At 55.9% G+C, this 16613-nt stretch overlaps 1 protein-coding gene across 2 annotated transcripts; it reads right to left on the reverse strand.

Annotated features, from left to right (window-relative positions):
• Positions 1 to 2006: 2006 nt before the first annotated feature.
• On the reverse strand, positions 2007 to 16180 carry PITX2 (paired like homeodomain 2). 2 transcript variants are annotated; one of them, XM_063156490.1, is made up of 5 exons: positions 16096 to 16180; positions 13773 to 13828; positions 6005 to 6268; positions 5104 to 5309; positions 2007 to 3326 (listed from the first exon to the last, which is right to left on the reverse strand). In XM_063156490.1, the coding sequence occupies exons 2-5, from the start codon at positions 13816 to 13818 to the stop codon at positions 2763 to 2765; spliced, it is 1080 nt and encodes a 359-aa protein (XP_063012560.1). In that variant the 5' UTR covers positions 13819 to 13828; positions 16096 to 16180; the 3' UTR covers positions 2007 to 2762. The 2 variants fall into 2 exon arrangements, with proteins under 2 accessions (XP_063012560.1, XP_063012561.1); XM_063156491.1 differs by lacking the exon at positions 6005 to 6268.
• Positions 16181 to 16613: the final 433 nt, after the last annotated feature.

Raw genomic sequence — 16613 nt, forward strand, 5'->3', positions numbered from 1 at the left:
AAAAACTCTGATCCAATTTTTTTTTTTTTTTTTTGGTCCGGAATCGGTATATATTATTCTTCTAAATGTGCATGTGTATACTATGTGCTATATATCTAATATTTCTCCACGCACACACAGATTCTACACATGTATATACCGATATTTTATAGATACATATGTTTATATTTATATTTATAAAAGAGGACTATAAATAACCAAAGCCACCGAGAAGAAACGAGAGCCGAAAAAAGCGTGTAAAATACCGTGCCGATACCCGCAGCGATCTGCTCGCTGATTTCCAAGCCCGTCCCGCCGAGAGGCTTTGGGCAGAAGAGCTCTCTCGTTTCTCCGGCTCCCCTGATCCCCGAGGGGGCTCCCGGGCTGCCAGCCCTGCGCCGCCGGCACCCTCGGACCTTTCTCCCGCAGCCCGGTGAGGAAGAGGAAGAGGAGGAGGAAGGGGACATTTTTGGCAGCCCCTGGCACTCACCCGGGTGAGGTGTTGACACGGTGCGGAAAAACCGAGGGGAGCGGCGCTGGGTCGGGGAGGCGGCGAGGCCGGGCAAGCAGGGGGGGCCTCCCGCCTCCCCCCCGTCCCGAGCACCGAGGTTCTTTCTCTCCACCGACCCCCTGGCAAGAACACACAGAGGAAGAGAAAACAGAAAGTCGCGTAAAATATTAAAATAATTTTAAAACCCCCAACCTTACAACAAAGTAAGACTGAGAAGAAAGAATCTAATAAGAAAAATGTGACGAGGAAGATAAAAAGGCGATAAAGAAAATAAAAATAAAAGAAAATTTAAAAATGATGGGGAAAAAAAGTGGAGGCTGGGGTTTGCCCACGCTGCAATCGGACCCACGGGACAGTACCCTGATTTCGTGCGGGGAAAGCATTTTCCTCGTGGGAAAGCGCAGGGCACTGACCTCTCCCCTCTCCCTCTCTTCTCCTTCCCGTCCAAGCGCTGGGGGAAGGAGCCCTCGGCCGTGCCCGCCCGCCCCCGGGCTACCTCGGCCGCTCCTCCCGAGCTCACAAAGGCGCGCAGCGAGCGCGCAAAGGCCGCTCCAGGATCGCGCTCGCTCTCACCGCGTAGAGTTTCCTCCCTGCCGTCCCCTGCGCCCCTCGCCAGTTTACGCGCCTGCGGAATTTCTTCGTGTCTCGATATTCCCTCCGGATCCTGCGGCTGCCCACCCTCTCGGCAGCCCCTCCTCGCCCGCCCGGTGTGTGAGCCGATGGGAGGGCCGAGCAGCAATTCATCTTGATTTGTTTCAATTGTCTGGCGATGGCAAAGTTATAATCCTGTATAATTTCACGAACAAGCAGGTTGAGAATGAATGGGTCAATATTATTTAAAACAAAACACACGAGAGCACGACCTTTCCCTTCAACGACGTGTTGCAGCACGAAGTCGCAGGAAACTCGGGCTAACCTCTCACCCCCCGCGCTCCACGGGGTTGCGGTTATTTGGGCTGCTCTTTGTTTCTCTTCATGTCTGAAAGGGGGATTTGGAAATAGAAATGTAATATTACATGAAGGATCTGCCCGCTGAAGGGAGAGAAGGTGAGCGCAGGGGGCAGCAAAGGGGACAGATTATTTTGAACGGGAGCAGTTTGTTTGCAAGCTGGCTTTTAAAATATTTTTCTCCCCCACTCCCTTTTCTTTAATGTAATAAAAGCTTCTTTCACAGCAGGACAAATTTAGGCTCGAGATACAGCGGCTTTGTGGCAGGTAATTCTCGAGTCCAGCGATGTCAAATAATGCATTTTCTCGGGCTGTGCGGGGAAATAAAAGGACCCAAGGGGTACACGTCCCATGTTTCTCTAGTATGCAACGTTAGAGCGAGAGATTTTTTTTTTTTTTTAACGCGGAAAAAAAAAAAAAAAAAAAAAGCGCCAGCATTTATTTGCATTGCAAAAGTACTACCCCGCGTTGCCAGAGAACGAGATCCAGTGTCAACTATCAGTCAATCATTGCAGACTAGTTGCTACTGCGCAGCTTGGCTCAGTAAATAAAAAAATCCAGACAGAACTGTATGCTGTATATTTTACTCCCATGAAATAAAACACATTTTTTTCATGTTTGCTGAAAAGTAAAACAATAATATTGTACGAAATGTTATACACAGGGCATGTTTTACATTGCAATATCAGAAACATCATTGCATCCACCAGAGGTACTATTCTAAAACTGATATTCACACAATTTTTTTTAATAATTATATGTTAGAAACATACAGTGTCGCATTTAGTATATACATTCCCTTGCTCGCAAGCGAAAGAATCCTAATCGCTTCTGTGTAACATGCTTTATTTTAAAGCCTAACCTTTTAAAAACACTGTTGTGATATTACTAACAACTGCTTTTATAAAATTAATTTGACATTTCGATATATATACATCCTTTCAGTCATTTTTATGTTAACAATGCTAAACTTAAAAAATAACAAGCTTATAGTAACATTAAAATGTCATATCATATCCAGTCAAACATTTGTCCATATATATATATATATATATATGTCCTTGTAACTGTTGAAATACTCTTAGTGAAAGAAAGATCTCCGAATCTGTAGGAGGTCCTTTGAAAACAAAGGAACTATCTTATTTCAGTGGTTTCCTATTTTTTTTTCCTCCTCTCTCTCTCTCTCTCTTTCTCTCTCTCTTCCTCTCTGCCTCTGATTTTTCCTCCTTTCTCTTTCTCTCTAGTGCCCATTACTTTCTCGTGAAATTCTCAGTCTCTGCGGGAAATGGGGAGGGATTCCCACGCAGTTTCCTACTTGGATGTTTCACACGGGTCTGTCCACCGCGTACTGGCAGGCGCTCAGGTTGGAAGCAGGGTTCTGCACACTGGCATAGCCAAAACTGGAGTGCTGCTTGGCTTTAAGTCTCAGACTCGCCAAGCTCGAGTTACATGTGTCCCTATAAACATACGGAGGTGTTGGAGGAGCATAAGGACAGGCTGGCGTTGGCACTGCAGAATTCAGGGAGGGATTGCTCAAGTTGTTCAAGTTATTCAGGCTGTTGAGGCTGGAGCCGGGCACCCCGGTGACTGCAGAAGGTACCATGCTTGAAGACATACTCATGGAGGATATGGAGTTTGGAGGGGAGAACATGCTCTGAGAAGACAGAGGGTTGACATTCATGGAGTTGAAAAAAGGAAAGCTTTTGGTGGAGAGGGAAGCGGAGGTGAGGCCCTTGGCTGCCCAGTTGTTGTACGAGTAGCCGGGGTACATGTCATCGTAGGGCTGCATGAGGCCGTTAAACTGCGGGCCGAAGCCGTTTTTGCAAAGCTCGGCTTGCTGGTTCCTTTCTCTCTTTCTCCATTTGGCTCTGCGGTTCTTGAACCAAACCTTTGGGAACGGGGGGAGAGGGAGGGAGGGAGATGCGAGTTAGTCAGGAACCACCACCACTGCAGCCCTTTGCAGGTCCTCGGGGGCAACAGCCGAGCCTGTCCGTATAGAAGTTTTTATATATAAAATTTGTACAAATATATATATATATGTATAGGTTCACCTCCTCCTCTGTGGAGCCCTGCTCTGGGCCAGGGTGCGCTGCCAGGACAGCCGAGCATCCTCGGGGCCGCTTGGCTTTAGCAAGGCAGATTCGTGGCTGCACAATTCCACCCTCACCACGGCCCCCCCACTCCCCTCCCCGCAGCCCTCCACATAATTTGTGATGCTCTAATTCGCTTCCTTCTTATTCTCTCCCTTTTCTCCTGCCCCACCCCTTCATTTCTCTTTTGGGTTTTTTTCCCCCTTTCCTTCTCTCTTGGCTTTTTCTGTACTGAAGCCACCCAGGAAAAATAAAGAAGTGGAAAAGTGAGAGTAAAACGCCTGGAAACCCGTGGAATATTTAAGGCAATGGTACGAGAAAGGAGGAGGAAGCCAGCAACTAATAAATCCTGGCTTCAGTTTGTTAAAACTACAAGTTCCTCTAGCGTGAAAGCTTCCAGAACCGAAAACCACTTTCTAAACAAACACGTTTCATTGCTCTTTGGAAAAAGGAAAAAAAGGGGAAAAGAAAAAAAGGAAAAAAGAAGGGGGGGGGGGGGGGGAAATCACCATTTAACAAAGTGCTAAGTGAGATCTAAGGGACCCTCCCCGCGCAGACAATGGGAAAAGCGTGCCCTTTCCCAATCCACATCTGGGTGTCTGACCCGTCGGGCAGCCGCCAGCAGCCGCCTTACCGTGTGTATTGAAACCACCCGGGGGTGTTTGTGGTAACCCCCACCCCGGTGGAGCTGGGCGCGGCCGCCCGGGTGCTCCGCGGGGACGGGCCCGTCTGGAGGCACCGCGCGGACCGACAAAAAACCTCCGCGGCAGCCGCACCGCGAGCGGCAGCGCTCCGTGCTCCGGGACACACCGGGCTCGGCCGGGCCCCGCTCCCGCCGCGGGGCTGCCCCGGCGCCAGCACCGCCGGCCCGGGGCTGAGAGGCGGCCCCGCTCGCTGCCGCCGCCGGCTCTCACCGTTTCGCTTTCCTCAAGCCACCGCGGGGAGAGGATTTGTGTGGGATTCCCGAAAATCTGAATGTTCGCCCGTTTATAGGCTTCTTTTTGTGCGTGTGTGTGTTGGGGTTTGTCGTTTTTCATTTCCCCCCCCAGCGCGATGTTTGCAGGCGAGCAGGATCCGGCCGCGGTATCTCTGCAGCGCCGCGATGGTCCCATAAATCTCAGAGGGGGGTAGAGGGTGGAGAGAGACGCTCGTCAAATTGTGAAACCCAAAGAAATAGAAAATGCAAGGAAGGGCACGTTGGGAGTGCCTCGGAGTGAAGCAAAAGCTCTTGTGTATTTTACATCTTTTTCTTATTAGAGGCAGCGCAGGTTGCAGCCTGTTCCAAGTTGCTTTCTTGACTAATGTTTTTATTAGCGTTTCGATCAAAAGGAGAGGGACGCATTGCACGGTGAGGGCGAAACGTGCAGCAAACCATATTTCAGACACACAGAGAGAGATCCCAATCTGTCTCACTTTGACAGAAATGTCCTGCTCTGCCCTGCTTTTGTGCAAAGGCTCTGGAGTTTACATACAAGCCGAAATCGAAAGCAGCTGCAAATATTTCAGCCCTCCTTCCCATTCCCAGCCCACCCTGACCCCCGCTGCTCCGAGCCGGGGTGCCGTGTCAGGACTTACCCTAACCCTGGCCTCGGTGAGGTTTGTCCAGACGGCGATCTCCTCCCGGGTGGACATGTCCGGGTAGCGATTCCGCTGGAAGGTGGCCTCCAGCTCCTGCAACTGCTGGCTGGTGAAGTGAGTCCGCTGCCGCCGCTGCCTCTTCTTCTTGGAGGGGTCCTCGGGCCCCGCATCCTCATTCTTGCTCTGTTGGCTCTTATCCTTTTCTGTAAGTGGGGGAAACAAAAAAAAAAACAAGGCGGAAAACGAGGGCTCCTCAGCCTCCTCTCCAGCGGCTGGGGAGAAGCGTGTCCCCAGCGCTGCTGGAGCCCGCAGACTGCCCCGAACGCGGCTCGCTGCTGTAATGATTAACCCGCGCCGGCCTCCCGCCGCTGCGGCTGCTCCGCGCCCCGGGCACCCACGGGCGGCTCCTCCCGGTGGAGCGGCCACCGCCGGGCAGCGGCACGGAGCCGCCTCTCCGTACGCAAGCTTTCTGCCTATGTGCATCCGTGTTATTCTCCCGTCTGCATACACGTAATTCGTTTTATTAGCTTACCTACACTGGTATTACTCGCCCGCCTGTAACAATATTCTTTGTCCGTATATACTCCTATTTGTCCGTCTGCATCGGGATTACTCTCCCATGAAATCCCACGTTATTTGCCGATCTGTATCCATGTAATTCGCCTATCAGTACACATACTACTCGCCTATCCTTACACATGTCATTATCCTCCTCTACGCCGTCACACAGACACCGCACGCGAAAAACCACGAAACGCATCTCGGCTCGGGTGCGGGGCGCTCCCGGGCAGAGGGGCGGCGGCGCATCGCGGTCCGCGGGGCTGCCAGCCGGGCCGGAGCAGGACAGGGCTGCGGGGCGCCCGTCGGGCCGGGGTCCCTGCCTCTCACCCCCTCTTACCTGCGGCCTCGGGGCTGGAGGTGTCGGAGATGGTGTGCACCTCCAGCCGGTGCTTGGCGGACTCCAGGGAGGAACGCGCCTGCCCCGGCGCCAGCGCCGTCGCCATGGCCAGCGCGGGCTGGTGGTGATGGCAGGATGATGAAGAGGAGGAGGAGGAGGAAGGTGAGGAGGAGCACAGCTTATTCCCGGCTCCCAGGCGCTCCAGGCTTAACGGGTCCTTCATGCAGTTCATCGGCAAAAGGACGCCAAAGTCTACGTGCGCGCCTGGGGGGTCGATAGGAGAAGGTGTGCGTGTGTCTGTAGGTGTCGGTACGTGTAGGAGGGTCCGCGCAGCGCCCCCTCCGCTGGCGCGGAGCAGCCCCGCGGCTCCGGGGGTCAGGGCTGCCGGCCGGGGAGCCGCTCCGGGGCGAGCGACGTTCGACTAGAGCCCGGGAGGCACGGCGAGCCTCGAAGCCCCCGCCGCCCGGGGGGGCGAGGCGGCGGCGACAGGAGAGCGGGCGAGTCCGGTCCTGTAAGCGCCGTCACGGCGACACGGCAGCTCCCTGGCCGGCGGCCCCCGGCCCGCCGCGGGGCTCCGCGGGGCGGGGGCGGCGAGGCGCGGCAGCGCTCCGCGGGGCGCTCCTCTCCGCCGCCCGCGCATGGACCCGCGCCGCGGCCGGCCCCGCACCGCATCAGCTCAGCCGCTTCCCTCTTGGCCTGACATCTTAAACCGGCGGCGGCCTTCCCCGCGCGCACGTCACCCGCCACGCCCCGCCACGCCCCCGCCACGCCCCTTCACCGCCCGCCCCGCCCCGCCCCGCGCGCCCCGCGCCGCCCCCCGCGCTCTCCCGGGGACGGGCGCACCCGGGCCCCCAGCAAACCTGCGAACCCCCGCACGGTGTGCCCCGCCGGGCTGCCCGCGCCCCCAGAGCCCGCCCGCCGCCGCCGGCCCACGGGACACCCCGCCCGAGCGGCTCCGAGCGCGTCCGCTCCGCGCCTCGCCGCGCTGCCGGAGCTGCGGGGCTGGGAGCGGGGAGCTCGGCACTGCCTGCGCCGCTGCAGGAAGGTGGGGGAAAGCCCGATTCCCTCCTCATGGAGGGGATGGAAAGTAAGCGGGGCGGGGGCGCGGCCGGTTAGACGGCAGACCTTGTGCCGGTAACAGCGACATTTAAATACAAACGACAACAACCTCCCCTCTGCGACACAGCTACGGAAAGCTTCACACCGCGCTCGGAGGACCCTGAGCCCTTCTAGTTCCCGCGCTCGCCGGCTTTCTGCCCTTCCTCTGCCCGCACTAAAGGCGGGGCACGCGGGGGAAAAATCCTTTCCTTGGTTCCGCCATTCCCGCCCCTTTCCTGCAACCGGGTTCCCAAAAGCGAGCCCCCAAGGAGGCTTTCTCACCCCGGTTTTACCACTTACTTGCACAGTAATCCGCGGGACCATTCCTCCCTCTCGGCGTGGACCCGGAGGGACCATCCCGCTCCCCCGGGGCGCCCGGAGCAGCCCACGAACCCGAGCCCACGCAAGCCGCTCACAGAATTTGGCCAAGCCCGACATCGGTCCACACGCCAGCACACAAACTTCTCAGACCCCTCTCCGAGGTTTGGGGACAGGATTGGACCCCTCTCCCGGGCAGAGGCAGTAGAGGGACGGGCTACCCTGTCCCGCAGTCCCCGCTCGTGGGAGCGCTTGTGGCGCCGGGATGAGGCTGCTGTGGAGCCGTGTCTCGCAGGAAGGAGGTGCGGGGCTTTTCCACGCGTCTAAGGCGGGGACAGGTTGCCCTGCCATGCTGGACAGGTCCTCCTAGGGCAGAGGAATCCAACCCCGAGCCCGCAGAGCCACTACTGGCCCAGCGGAGCTGTGGCCGTCTTAGGGATGGGGATTCCGAAGTAGCCCAGGAGCGGGAAAGGCAGGTTTGCGTCTCTATCTTCAATTTATCTGGCTGGTCACTGGTACTGAAAAGTTAGCGAAAGCTTCCCCTTGATGTGGCCCTACACATCCACATCCCAGAGCCCAAACTTTTCTGTGTCCCGTGCCCATCCCGTCCGCCACACCCCACCCCCACCTCCCTCAAGGGTCTTCCTCAGTCGCTGATTCTCGTTCGAGGAACGTATCATCCGTCGCAATCTTAGTTATCGCTAAATTATACATATTACTTTCGCAGCCTGTTAGTAAAGAAGGTTAAATTAATTTACATTCTGCTCATTATCTGGTGTTTAAATGACGTGTTTTTATCCCTGAGATTTGGCAAAGAATCTCTTTCCTCAGACCCCACAGCGTTTCGATGGAGACAATGCTCTTACATTTGTAGTGGATTTTAATCTGATAAGACTCTAATTTGCTTAAGTCTTTTAAATAGGGGGTTTAAAATGATTCTAGCCGTTTTCTTATTGAATTTCCTCTAATTCCCCCAAGATCATAAAGTATATGTGTAAAGTAAATATTTCCTCCCTTTGCACCGGCAGCAGATGACCTATAACTAAGTCAATATGAATCCAGCTCCATTCTGCACAATTTGTTTACCAATCATATCCCAGTTTCTTCTTAACCTCTCGCTACCTCTGTGGTCCCGCACCTAGAACCGCCCCCCGGCTTTTCCCCGTGGCGTGGCCGTGCCGAAATCGCGGGCAGGGCGCTGCCCCAGCCCTGGCCTCTCAGCGAGGGGCACCGGGGAGGGGGCGCTGCCCCTCTGCAGCCCCACGTCGGGGTGAAAACAAGTGTGCAAAGCCCGGGGGTGGGGGAGCCAGAGGGAGAGGTGATGCGGGAGGTATCTCCGCCTTCCTCCCCCACTTTTTTCTTTTCATACGGGGCAATGCATCAATGCATCCCTGTCTTGGACAACACCCGTCACCTTTTTTTTTTTTTTTTTTTTTTTTTTTTTTTCCATTAATTTATTTTCAGTCATTTTGGGGCAGTGCTGGCTTCTGCCGCCGCGACTCGAAGCGACGAGTCCCTCCCGCGTGCGGAGCGCTTGTTACGCGCTTTGTGCCCGGCAGGGCGAGCGCCGGTGCCCGCCGTGCCCGCCGGCCGCAGCCCCGCTCTCTCGGGACGTTTGACGGGGCAGGCCGCTCCCGAAGAACGAGGAGAGGAGGAGGAGGGCCCGGCCACCGCACCGCCCTATCGCACCTTCCCCAGCTCCAGCCCCGCGTCCCACAGCCACAGGCGTGACAGATCCTCCAGCAGTCCCCGCGCCCCGAAGAGGAGCGCACAACAGTGGCCCGGGCCCCGGCAGCCCAGAGGGAGAGGCTGTCGGCATTTCCTTACGTGCCTTTGATTAAAACTCCCCCATCCCGGGCAGGAGGGGAGCTACCACACAGCATTAGTTGTCATGGTGACCATAAATCACGTAAATCCAAAAATACCCACCTATAATCTGAGATGAAGCTTTTATTTCCCAAGTGAAATAATATTTTAAAAGCTGTCAGCCAACCGAAAAACAACCTAATTGTAGTCACCCAGGTAATATATTAGCGGTAAAGGTTTCAATTAAAATGTCAAGTGTTTTAAAATTTTTTTTTCCTTTTTTTTTTTTTTTTTTTTTTTTTTTTTTTTTTTTTTTTTCTGGTGGAAGTTCCCATTGCCTCTCGGGTTCGGGTCCTGCCACGAAGCCGCCCCCGCCAGCTCACTCGCGTACCGACTATGCACGCCTTCTGTGTGCGGCTGCCATCACCAAAGAAAACCCCAAAACTATTTCGGGAACTGTTCTCTTTCCTTTTCCCCCTGAGCTGTAGGGCCCATCGGGGATGCGCCCAGATGGACTAGGAGACGTCCGCCGCCTACGAAAAATGGGGAATCGGAGATGCTCCCCGCTCCGCATCACCTTTTTAATTTCATGGGAGTTTTGGTGTGGTTTTTCCTCTGTTTGTTGAGTTGGTTGATCGGTTGGGGCTTTTTGTGAGTCTTTTTTTTTATTATTATTATTTAGTTTTTCCACGCTGTTTTTTGAGTTTATTTGGAATGCCCGGTGCCCGCCCCGGCGTGGCAAGCGGGAGGGCCGACGAGAGCAGGGCCGGGAGCTGAGCGGCTCTGCTGGGGATGCCGGAGGGTGGCCAGACCTACTGCGGGTATTTATTTTCCCACTTTTCCTTTATCGCCTCACGAGATCTTTGTTTCCAGGCGTAATACTCCCCTAAATGGATAAATTGGTTCTTATGTAGAGCCTCCAACTAGTCCTGTTGTCTTTTACCTTTGGCTTGTTGTCTTTCGCCTATCTCGGATTACCGGGTATTCTCTTCGATGAAGAGCCATTAATTACCCATTCAGTCAATATTAGGAAGACTACAGAGCTTTTTACATAGGATTAAGAAGACATCAGATTGTTCCGTTAGTATATTCCTACTCACGAAAAAGCTTTCGTTATACATTTAGTTTTCCCTGGAGTGAGGCTAACAACTGCTGCATATATTATTCTCAGAGGCCAACAGCGGAGGGGGAAAATTCTATAAGCGAAGCGCAATAAATAACTTCTAATTTGTGCTTGGCGGGGGGTGCGGGACGGGGCGCGCACCTTCCGAGGGGCCGCGCACCAGCGAAGGGCTTGCGCCGCGGGCAGGGAGCATCCCGGCTCCACGGCTCGGGTCACGATTCCGGGGACTAATCTGGCCACGCTGTGCGGAGGGGAGGGTGCCGCTCGGCTCTGCCTGGCGGCCCAGCGGCCGCAGCGATGCTCCGGCTCCGCCTCAGCCCCCCGCCCTCGCTCCCTCCCGCGGGGGCACAGCCTGCGCGCCCACCTCGGCCCGCGGCTCAAAAAAGGCACCGGCGACCTTTGCTTTGCACGCTGCAGTGTCTTCAGCCGGTCTGAATGGAAAGCTGAAACGGCGCTAGGTTTTTAAGGTTTTGTTTTTGAAAAGAATGTTCAGTTACGGAATAGTCAGAGCAATTTTTTTTTCCTTATTATTTCCTTTTTTTTTTTCGATAGTGTTGAAACAATCAATTTGGAATGCTGAATGGTGATACGAGACGGAATGTAATTTCAACATTTTATGCTGGAAGCTGCTGTTTCAGCAATACCCAGATTATCGATTACAGGGAAGGATTCCTTAAGTAGAATTCACAGACCTAACAAATCGTATAGATTATATATATATATATATACACGTACACACAAATACCTTAAGCATCCTTTCACCCTGCATAAAAATTACTCAAACAACCCCACCACCGACAACCGTTTACAAGTGCCGTGGGTCTGCCGAAGCATGTGCTGAAGTTTTCCTAATTTTGTGGGTCTGGTCACCCGGCAGCAATTTTCCTGTCTCTCTGAAGAAATCTGACACCCGCCGGGCTGCGTTTGACACTCTAGGCTGCAATAATATTTTCATACTTTCCCATTTTCCTTTCCTCGGCATGGCCACGGACTCGTTTCTTCTGGAAGAGCCCTCCCCCTCTGCGCCCCATTCCCCGCGGGAAGCCGGCATGCCGTGTACTTTTGGAGGGTCTCCTACTGAATTTCGTTTCCTCCTTTCGCAGAACCACCGATTTGACAAAACAGTCGCATGTTTTGCTGTTAATGCCAGTGGTTCTAGTTAGCGATCATTCTCCTCGTGGCCACCGACGGTGCCTATCTGGCGAAATTACCTCACCGCCCTCGTAATTTCCCAAGCTGAAATGAGACAGAGAGGGGTCCCCAATCACCCCTGCTTCCTTCCCCGCCCCAAGGATCAGACTTTTTGCAAACTAAATCCTAAAAGCATGACGTCCTTACGGTCAGGTAAGAAAAAAATCAACGAGTACCGCGCGGGTTTAAGCAAATCAAAGCCAAGATCCCAGAAAATCCCTCCGGTATCACGAGAAAACACCCGTGATTTCTACGATTTACAGCAAGTCGCCCGAGCAGCTCAGGGCATCTCGGGACTTGCCATTATCCGTCGCACAGAGGCAGGGACTGAGGCACCACACAGGGCTCATCCCCATATCTGCAGGAATATATTCCCATATCGGCAGGGGTATATCCGTATCCGAGGTCGTCGCGCTTCCCTTCCCCGTAAGTGGGAGCGTTTTAATGGTCAGGCAACACCGCCGTTGCTTCTCGGTCTCGGACGTATGTTTTAATTAATGGCATTAAAGGTGTTTAGATAGCAATTTCCCCTGCAGCCCGGCGAGTAAAAAACAGGCCGGCTGGTACGGTAACAAGGCAGGAAATTTTGCGTGTACTACAATAATCCAGGTTCATAATTGATGTTTAAGAAAATAACCATTTGTTTCTCGGCGGAGGAAGTTAAAGTTCCCGTGTCAGGGAGCATATGTGGATATTACTTTTATAAATACTTAGTCGAATAAAGCTGACTTGGAAGGGCTCATAAATTTATTATATCAGAAAGGTCCCCACTTTCCCATTAGATCGCGCTAAGGGCTTTGATTAAGACCACCTGTTCATCGGGAAGAAAAGGCAGGGGAGGGTAAAAAGGCCTTTCTTATTTGCAAACCATATATAAAGCAATGTCACCCTTCCTTTCCACATTATTTAACACTTATTACTGGCCTAGGGAAAAAGTGCCAGACCCTGGAAAAGCCTATTTGTGCACAATTTAATATCGTGTATGTTTCCGGGATTAAAAATTATCGGTTCGTAATACTTTGGCGTTTGGAATTACCCCGGACTTTGCTCGCTAACCTTCCTTTAGCTTAAGCGTTTCTTCTTCTAGGGGTTTTGATGTCCAGCTAGCAAATCCTGCCTAAAGTCCCCGGGGGCGGGTGGACTCGAGAAGGGGACGTGGCCTCTCCTGAAATCATTGGATGTTATTTGAGAAATAGCGAGCTGTTTGGCCAAACAGGGTTAATACAGTATTCTTACAAGGAAGTGTTTAACCACGAGACCAGGACTACGTGCATTATTAATTCACTCTAGTTTCCTGTATTATTAATTCAGGTTAATGTATTTTATTTAAACAAAATTACGTTTATCTTGGATTAAACAGTCTCTCGAAATACAGGGCGCTTGTTTTCTTCTTTGTAATATGTTTGCATTGCTGTTTTTCTTTACCACCCCTCGGGCTCGCCTGTCAGACCCCCTGAAAAGGGCAGGGGAAGAGAGACAGGAGCTCGCTCTGTTGCAGACGGAGCGCTGTGGGGGAGCCTACCTCTGGGGGAAGGAGAGGGCTGGCGGCTCGTTTACGGGCGCGCGGGTGGTGTCAAAAAATAGAAAATAAAAATAAACACAAGGACGACGCTGCGGGTGTCTAAACGGCGCGCTGACAGCGATGCTTTTCTGGGGGACACGCGCTCTGGCAGCGGGAGCCGCAGCCGCGGGGGTGCGCGCACCTCCTTTTCCCTTTCCCCGTTTCCCTTTCGCTTCCCCGTCCCGCGGCCGCGCACCTCCCGGCGCAGGCGGCGCCCGTTGCTCGGCGGGCGGACAGCAGAGGGCGCCCTGGCGCCGCGCAGCCGGGCCCGACCCGCCGCTGCCGCCGCAGCCCCGCAGCGCGCCCGCGGAGCGGAGCGGAGAGACCGCCGCGGGTCACTGGCGCTGGGGGCGGCCGCCCGCACACCGTGCTGGCCCGGACACCGTGCTGCCGGCCCGCTCCGTGCGGCCCTCCGGCCTATCTCCCCCTTTAGATGTCCGCCGTAGGAATAGAGACACTCGACGGCGGCGGGCCGCACGCCTGGGCACGGGGACGCGGCGGGGCGGCGCAGGGGAGAGGTAACTGGCTGGGTGGGTGTCAGCGCCCGACGCTGCGCAGCCCTTCGCGGAGGCGGCGCCGCTTCCCCGGGGCCGGCCCGCCTGGCCGCGCACCCGCGCAGCGCTCCGCACGGCAGCGGCGCCTCCGGGCCGGCGGGCCGCGGTCTCTCTTACCTAGCTGGACACAGGCGGAGACAAGTTTGCGGCAGTTGGACTCCATTACCCGTTATCTGCAAAAGACGAATGGTTTTAAAACAATTACTTTGGGATTGAAAAATACACGCAAAAACCCGAAACACGGCCGCCCCGGGAGCTACGTCGCAACGACGCGGGCTGGATCGCGCACATTTCCCCAGCGATACGCGCAGTGTCCCCTCTCCTTGCTTCAGCCTCAGGTCCCACCAAAGTCACACCGCAGAACAGGCGCAAACACCCGTGGCTGCTTCCCAGCCCGTCGAACCCTCCGGCTTCCCTGCACCTCTGGTTCTTTGGGCACGCGTAGGAGAGTCCCCTAACCTCGTCGCCGAGCTCAGCCGCGGGACAGGCCGACCCCGGTGGCGGGGGTGCCGTAGGACAGCGGGTACAGCAGCCGCTCCCCCACCGCGGCGGAAGTTGCGCGGCAGCGGCTGCGCCTCCGCGCTCCCCGGCCGCCACCGCCGCCTCCCTCTATCTGAGAGGTCGGGCAGTAAAATCACAGGATTAGTGCCTGATTGAGATGTCTGTTCGTGAGATATTACAAAATTCATTATCACAGCTCTCTACTAACTCGATATGAAGTAACACAGATGGGATTTTATTAGTCCAGGCTTCAAATGTTTACTTATGATAATTTCGAGGGAAATTTGCATGTCACCATCATTTCGGTAATCTTTCTTCTTCTTCTTCGCTTCTTTTTTAATGTCTGGACCGGGCGCATTATTAGCTGGTGCTTAGAAATCCGGCAGCCTGGAGCCGAGGCATGTTTGGGATGAGCAGCGCCAGACACAGCACCCACCGAGAAGGGCCCCGAGGCTCCGGCCCTTCCACCTTCCGCCGGGCAAGCAGGATAAGGCCGTGGAAAAAGGGGAGGAAAGGGGGGAAATAATAAAAAGAAAAAATAAATTAAAAAAAAAAAAAGAAAAAAGAAAAGGGTGAAAAGGAAACGGGAAGGTGCTGTTATTGGGATTCCTCGTGGTCGTGTCGTGACATGGCGATTTATATTCCCAGATGAACGACGCCAGGGAGAAGCTCCGCTCCCTCCAGCAGCCGGGCCTAGCACACGAGCAATGCCTAAATTAATCGGGAAGGTGATTAAAGGAACCTTAATTCTTCGCCGATGGTCCTTATTTCGGGATCGGTCTCCGTCAAGATTAGTCCTGCGTGACAAATGCCCTCCCCCGCGGCCTGCCTCTATGGCTGATTTATCTCACGAGTGGAGACACACGGCTCCCCCCACGCACACGCCCCGACACCGAGGGGAAGTTTTTTTTCTCTACTGAAATGCCGGGCTCCTCGGAGAAAAGTGCCTTTCTCGAACGGATTATTATTATTCCTTCCTCACCCGTATTGCTCCTTCCCTTTCTCTTCTCCTTATCCTCTTAATTTTCGTTGCCAAACACATCTCAGCATCGGGCCAAGTGGAGCGTTTTCCTATTGTCTCCAGCCCGGCGACACAAACGAAAGCAACTCCACTTGCTTTTCCACTTCCCTTTCTCCGAGTACTCAGATTTAAATACCTCCGCACCTCTGCGCGCCCACGGCCCCAGCAAACGCACCAGCCGTGCGACCTTGCCTTTCTCCGCGGCCGGGCCCTCTCGGCAGCAACCTGCTCGGAGCAACGGCGGGGCGCGGACAGCAAAGCGAGATTATTAATTTTTCTTTATAGTTATCTATCACTGTTCTTTCTGGGGAAAAAAAATAAAAATCCATAATCCCCAAAAAACTGGAGTGGCCTGGCAAGGATCTCACCGCCCGAAATGCTGCGGTCCGTGATTTTGGCGGGAGGCTTTCTGCCAGAGGCCCGCGGCCGCTGGCTCTCAAACGAAAGGGGGGTTCCGTGCGGGGCCTACCCCTCCGCGGTGCCCGCGGGGCAGCCGTGCCCGCCGTTCTCTCGCTGGCGGTGCCGGTGCGAGACCCCGCGGCCGGCTCGGCAGACCCGCCCGCATCGCTCTCGGGCAGCCCGAGCCCGCGCCGCCGCCGCTGCCGCCCCCCGCCCGGCTCCGCGTCTCCGCGCCAGGAAGGCGCTGCCTGCGCGGCCGCTTCCTGGGCGCCCGCCCCGCCGGGGAAGCGGGACCGGCACGGCGGGCAAACGGCGCGGGGGCAGCGCCGCTTCCCTCGCCCACAGCGCTGCGGGACGGGCCGCAGCCGCCCGGGAGGACACCAGCCACCCGAGCCCGCGGGACCCTGCCCGGCCGGCCCCCGGTCCCGCTGCTCGTCCCGGGGTGCGCAGAGCCTGGACCCGCCGGGTTCGCAGCCCCGCGCCCGTCCCGCCGGTACCCCCCGAGCCTCCCGCACTCACCGGGGCCGGTTGCGCTGCCCGCCCCGCTCTCTCGCTGCTGGTGCCTGTGGCTGGCGGGGGCGGCGGGGCCGCGCCGGGCTCCTGCGCTGGCTGCGGGGCCGCGGAGCCGCCGCTGGCTCCCTCCTCCCCGGCCCTCCCGCGCCCCCGCCCCGCCCCGCCCGCCTCCCCGGGCCCTGACGTCACGCCGGCTCCGCCGAGCGCTCCCCGCCGCCGCGGGGCCGGGCCGGGCCGGGGCGGGCGGCTCCGCGGCTCTCCGCGGGCACGGGCGCAGCGGCGGCGGTGCAGCCCCCGTCCGCGGAGGGGGCAGGGGGCAGGAGGAAGGACAAAAGTCGGCGGAGGCGGCGCGGCGGCGGGCTAGGTAGCCAGAGGAAAACCGAGGTGAGCGAGGACGGCCGTGGCCTCTCCGCGCCCGCGCAGGGCGCGCCCTGCTCCGCCCGGCTGGGGAGGGGGGCACAAGTAACTGTGGCCGAAGTTTCCCGGGCCGGGCCGGTGGCTGTCCTTGCACCAGGTGTGAAGAG

This window comes from Melospiza melodia, chromosome 5 (assembly GCF_035770615.1).
Source record: "Melospiza melodia melodia isolate bMelMel2 chromosome 5, bMelMel2.pri, whole genome shotgun sequence".
In the NCBI taxonomy this organism is placed as follows: Eukaryota; Metazoa; Chordata; class Aves; order Passeriformes; family Passerellidae; genus Melospiza; species Melospiza melodia.

Excerpts from the sequence above, each read along its gene's own strand:
- PITX2 (XM_063156490.1), bottom strand. The coding sequence starts at position 13,818 with ATGGAGTCCAACTGCCGCAAACTTGTCTCCGCCTGTGTCCAGCTAG. Across the intron at positions 6,269-13,772 it reads CTCCGCCTGTGTCCAGCTAG|GCGCGCACGTAGACTTTGGC; the intron begins GTAAGAGAGACC and ends TCGACCCCCCAG. Across the intron at positions 3,327-5,103 it reads TCACCGAGGCCAGGGTTAGG|GTTTGGTTCAAGAACCGCAG; the intron begins GTAAGTCCTGAC and ends CCGTTCCCAAAG.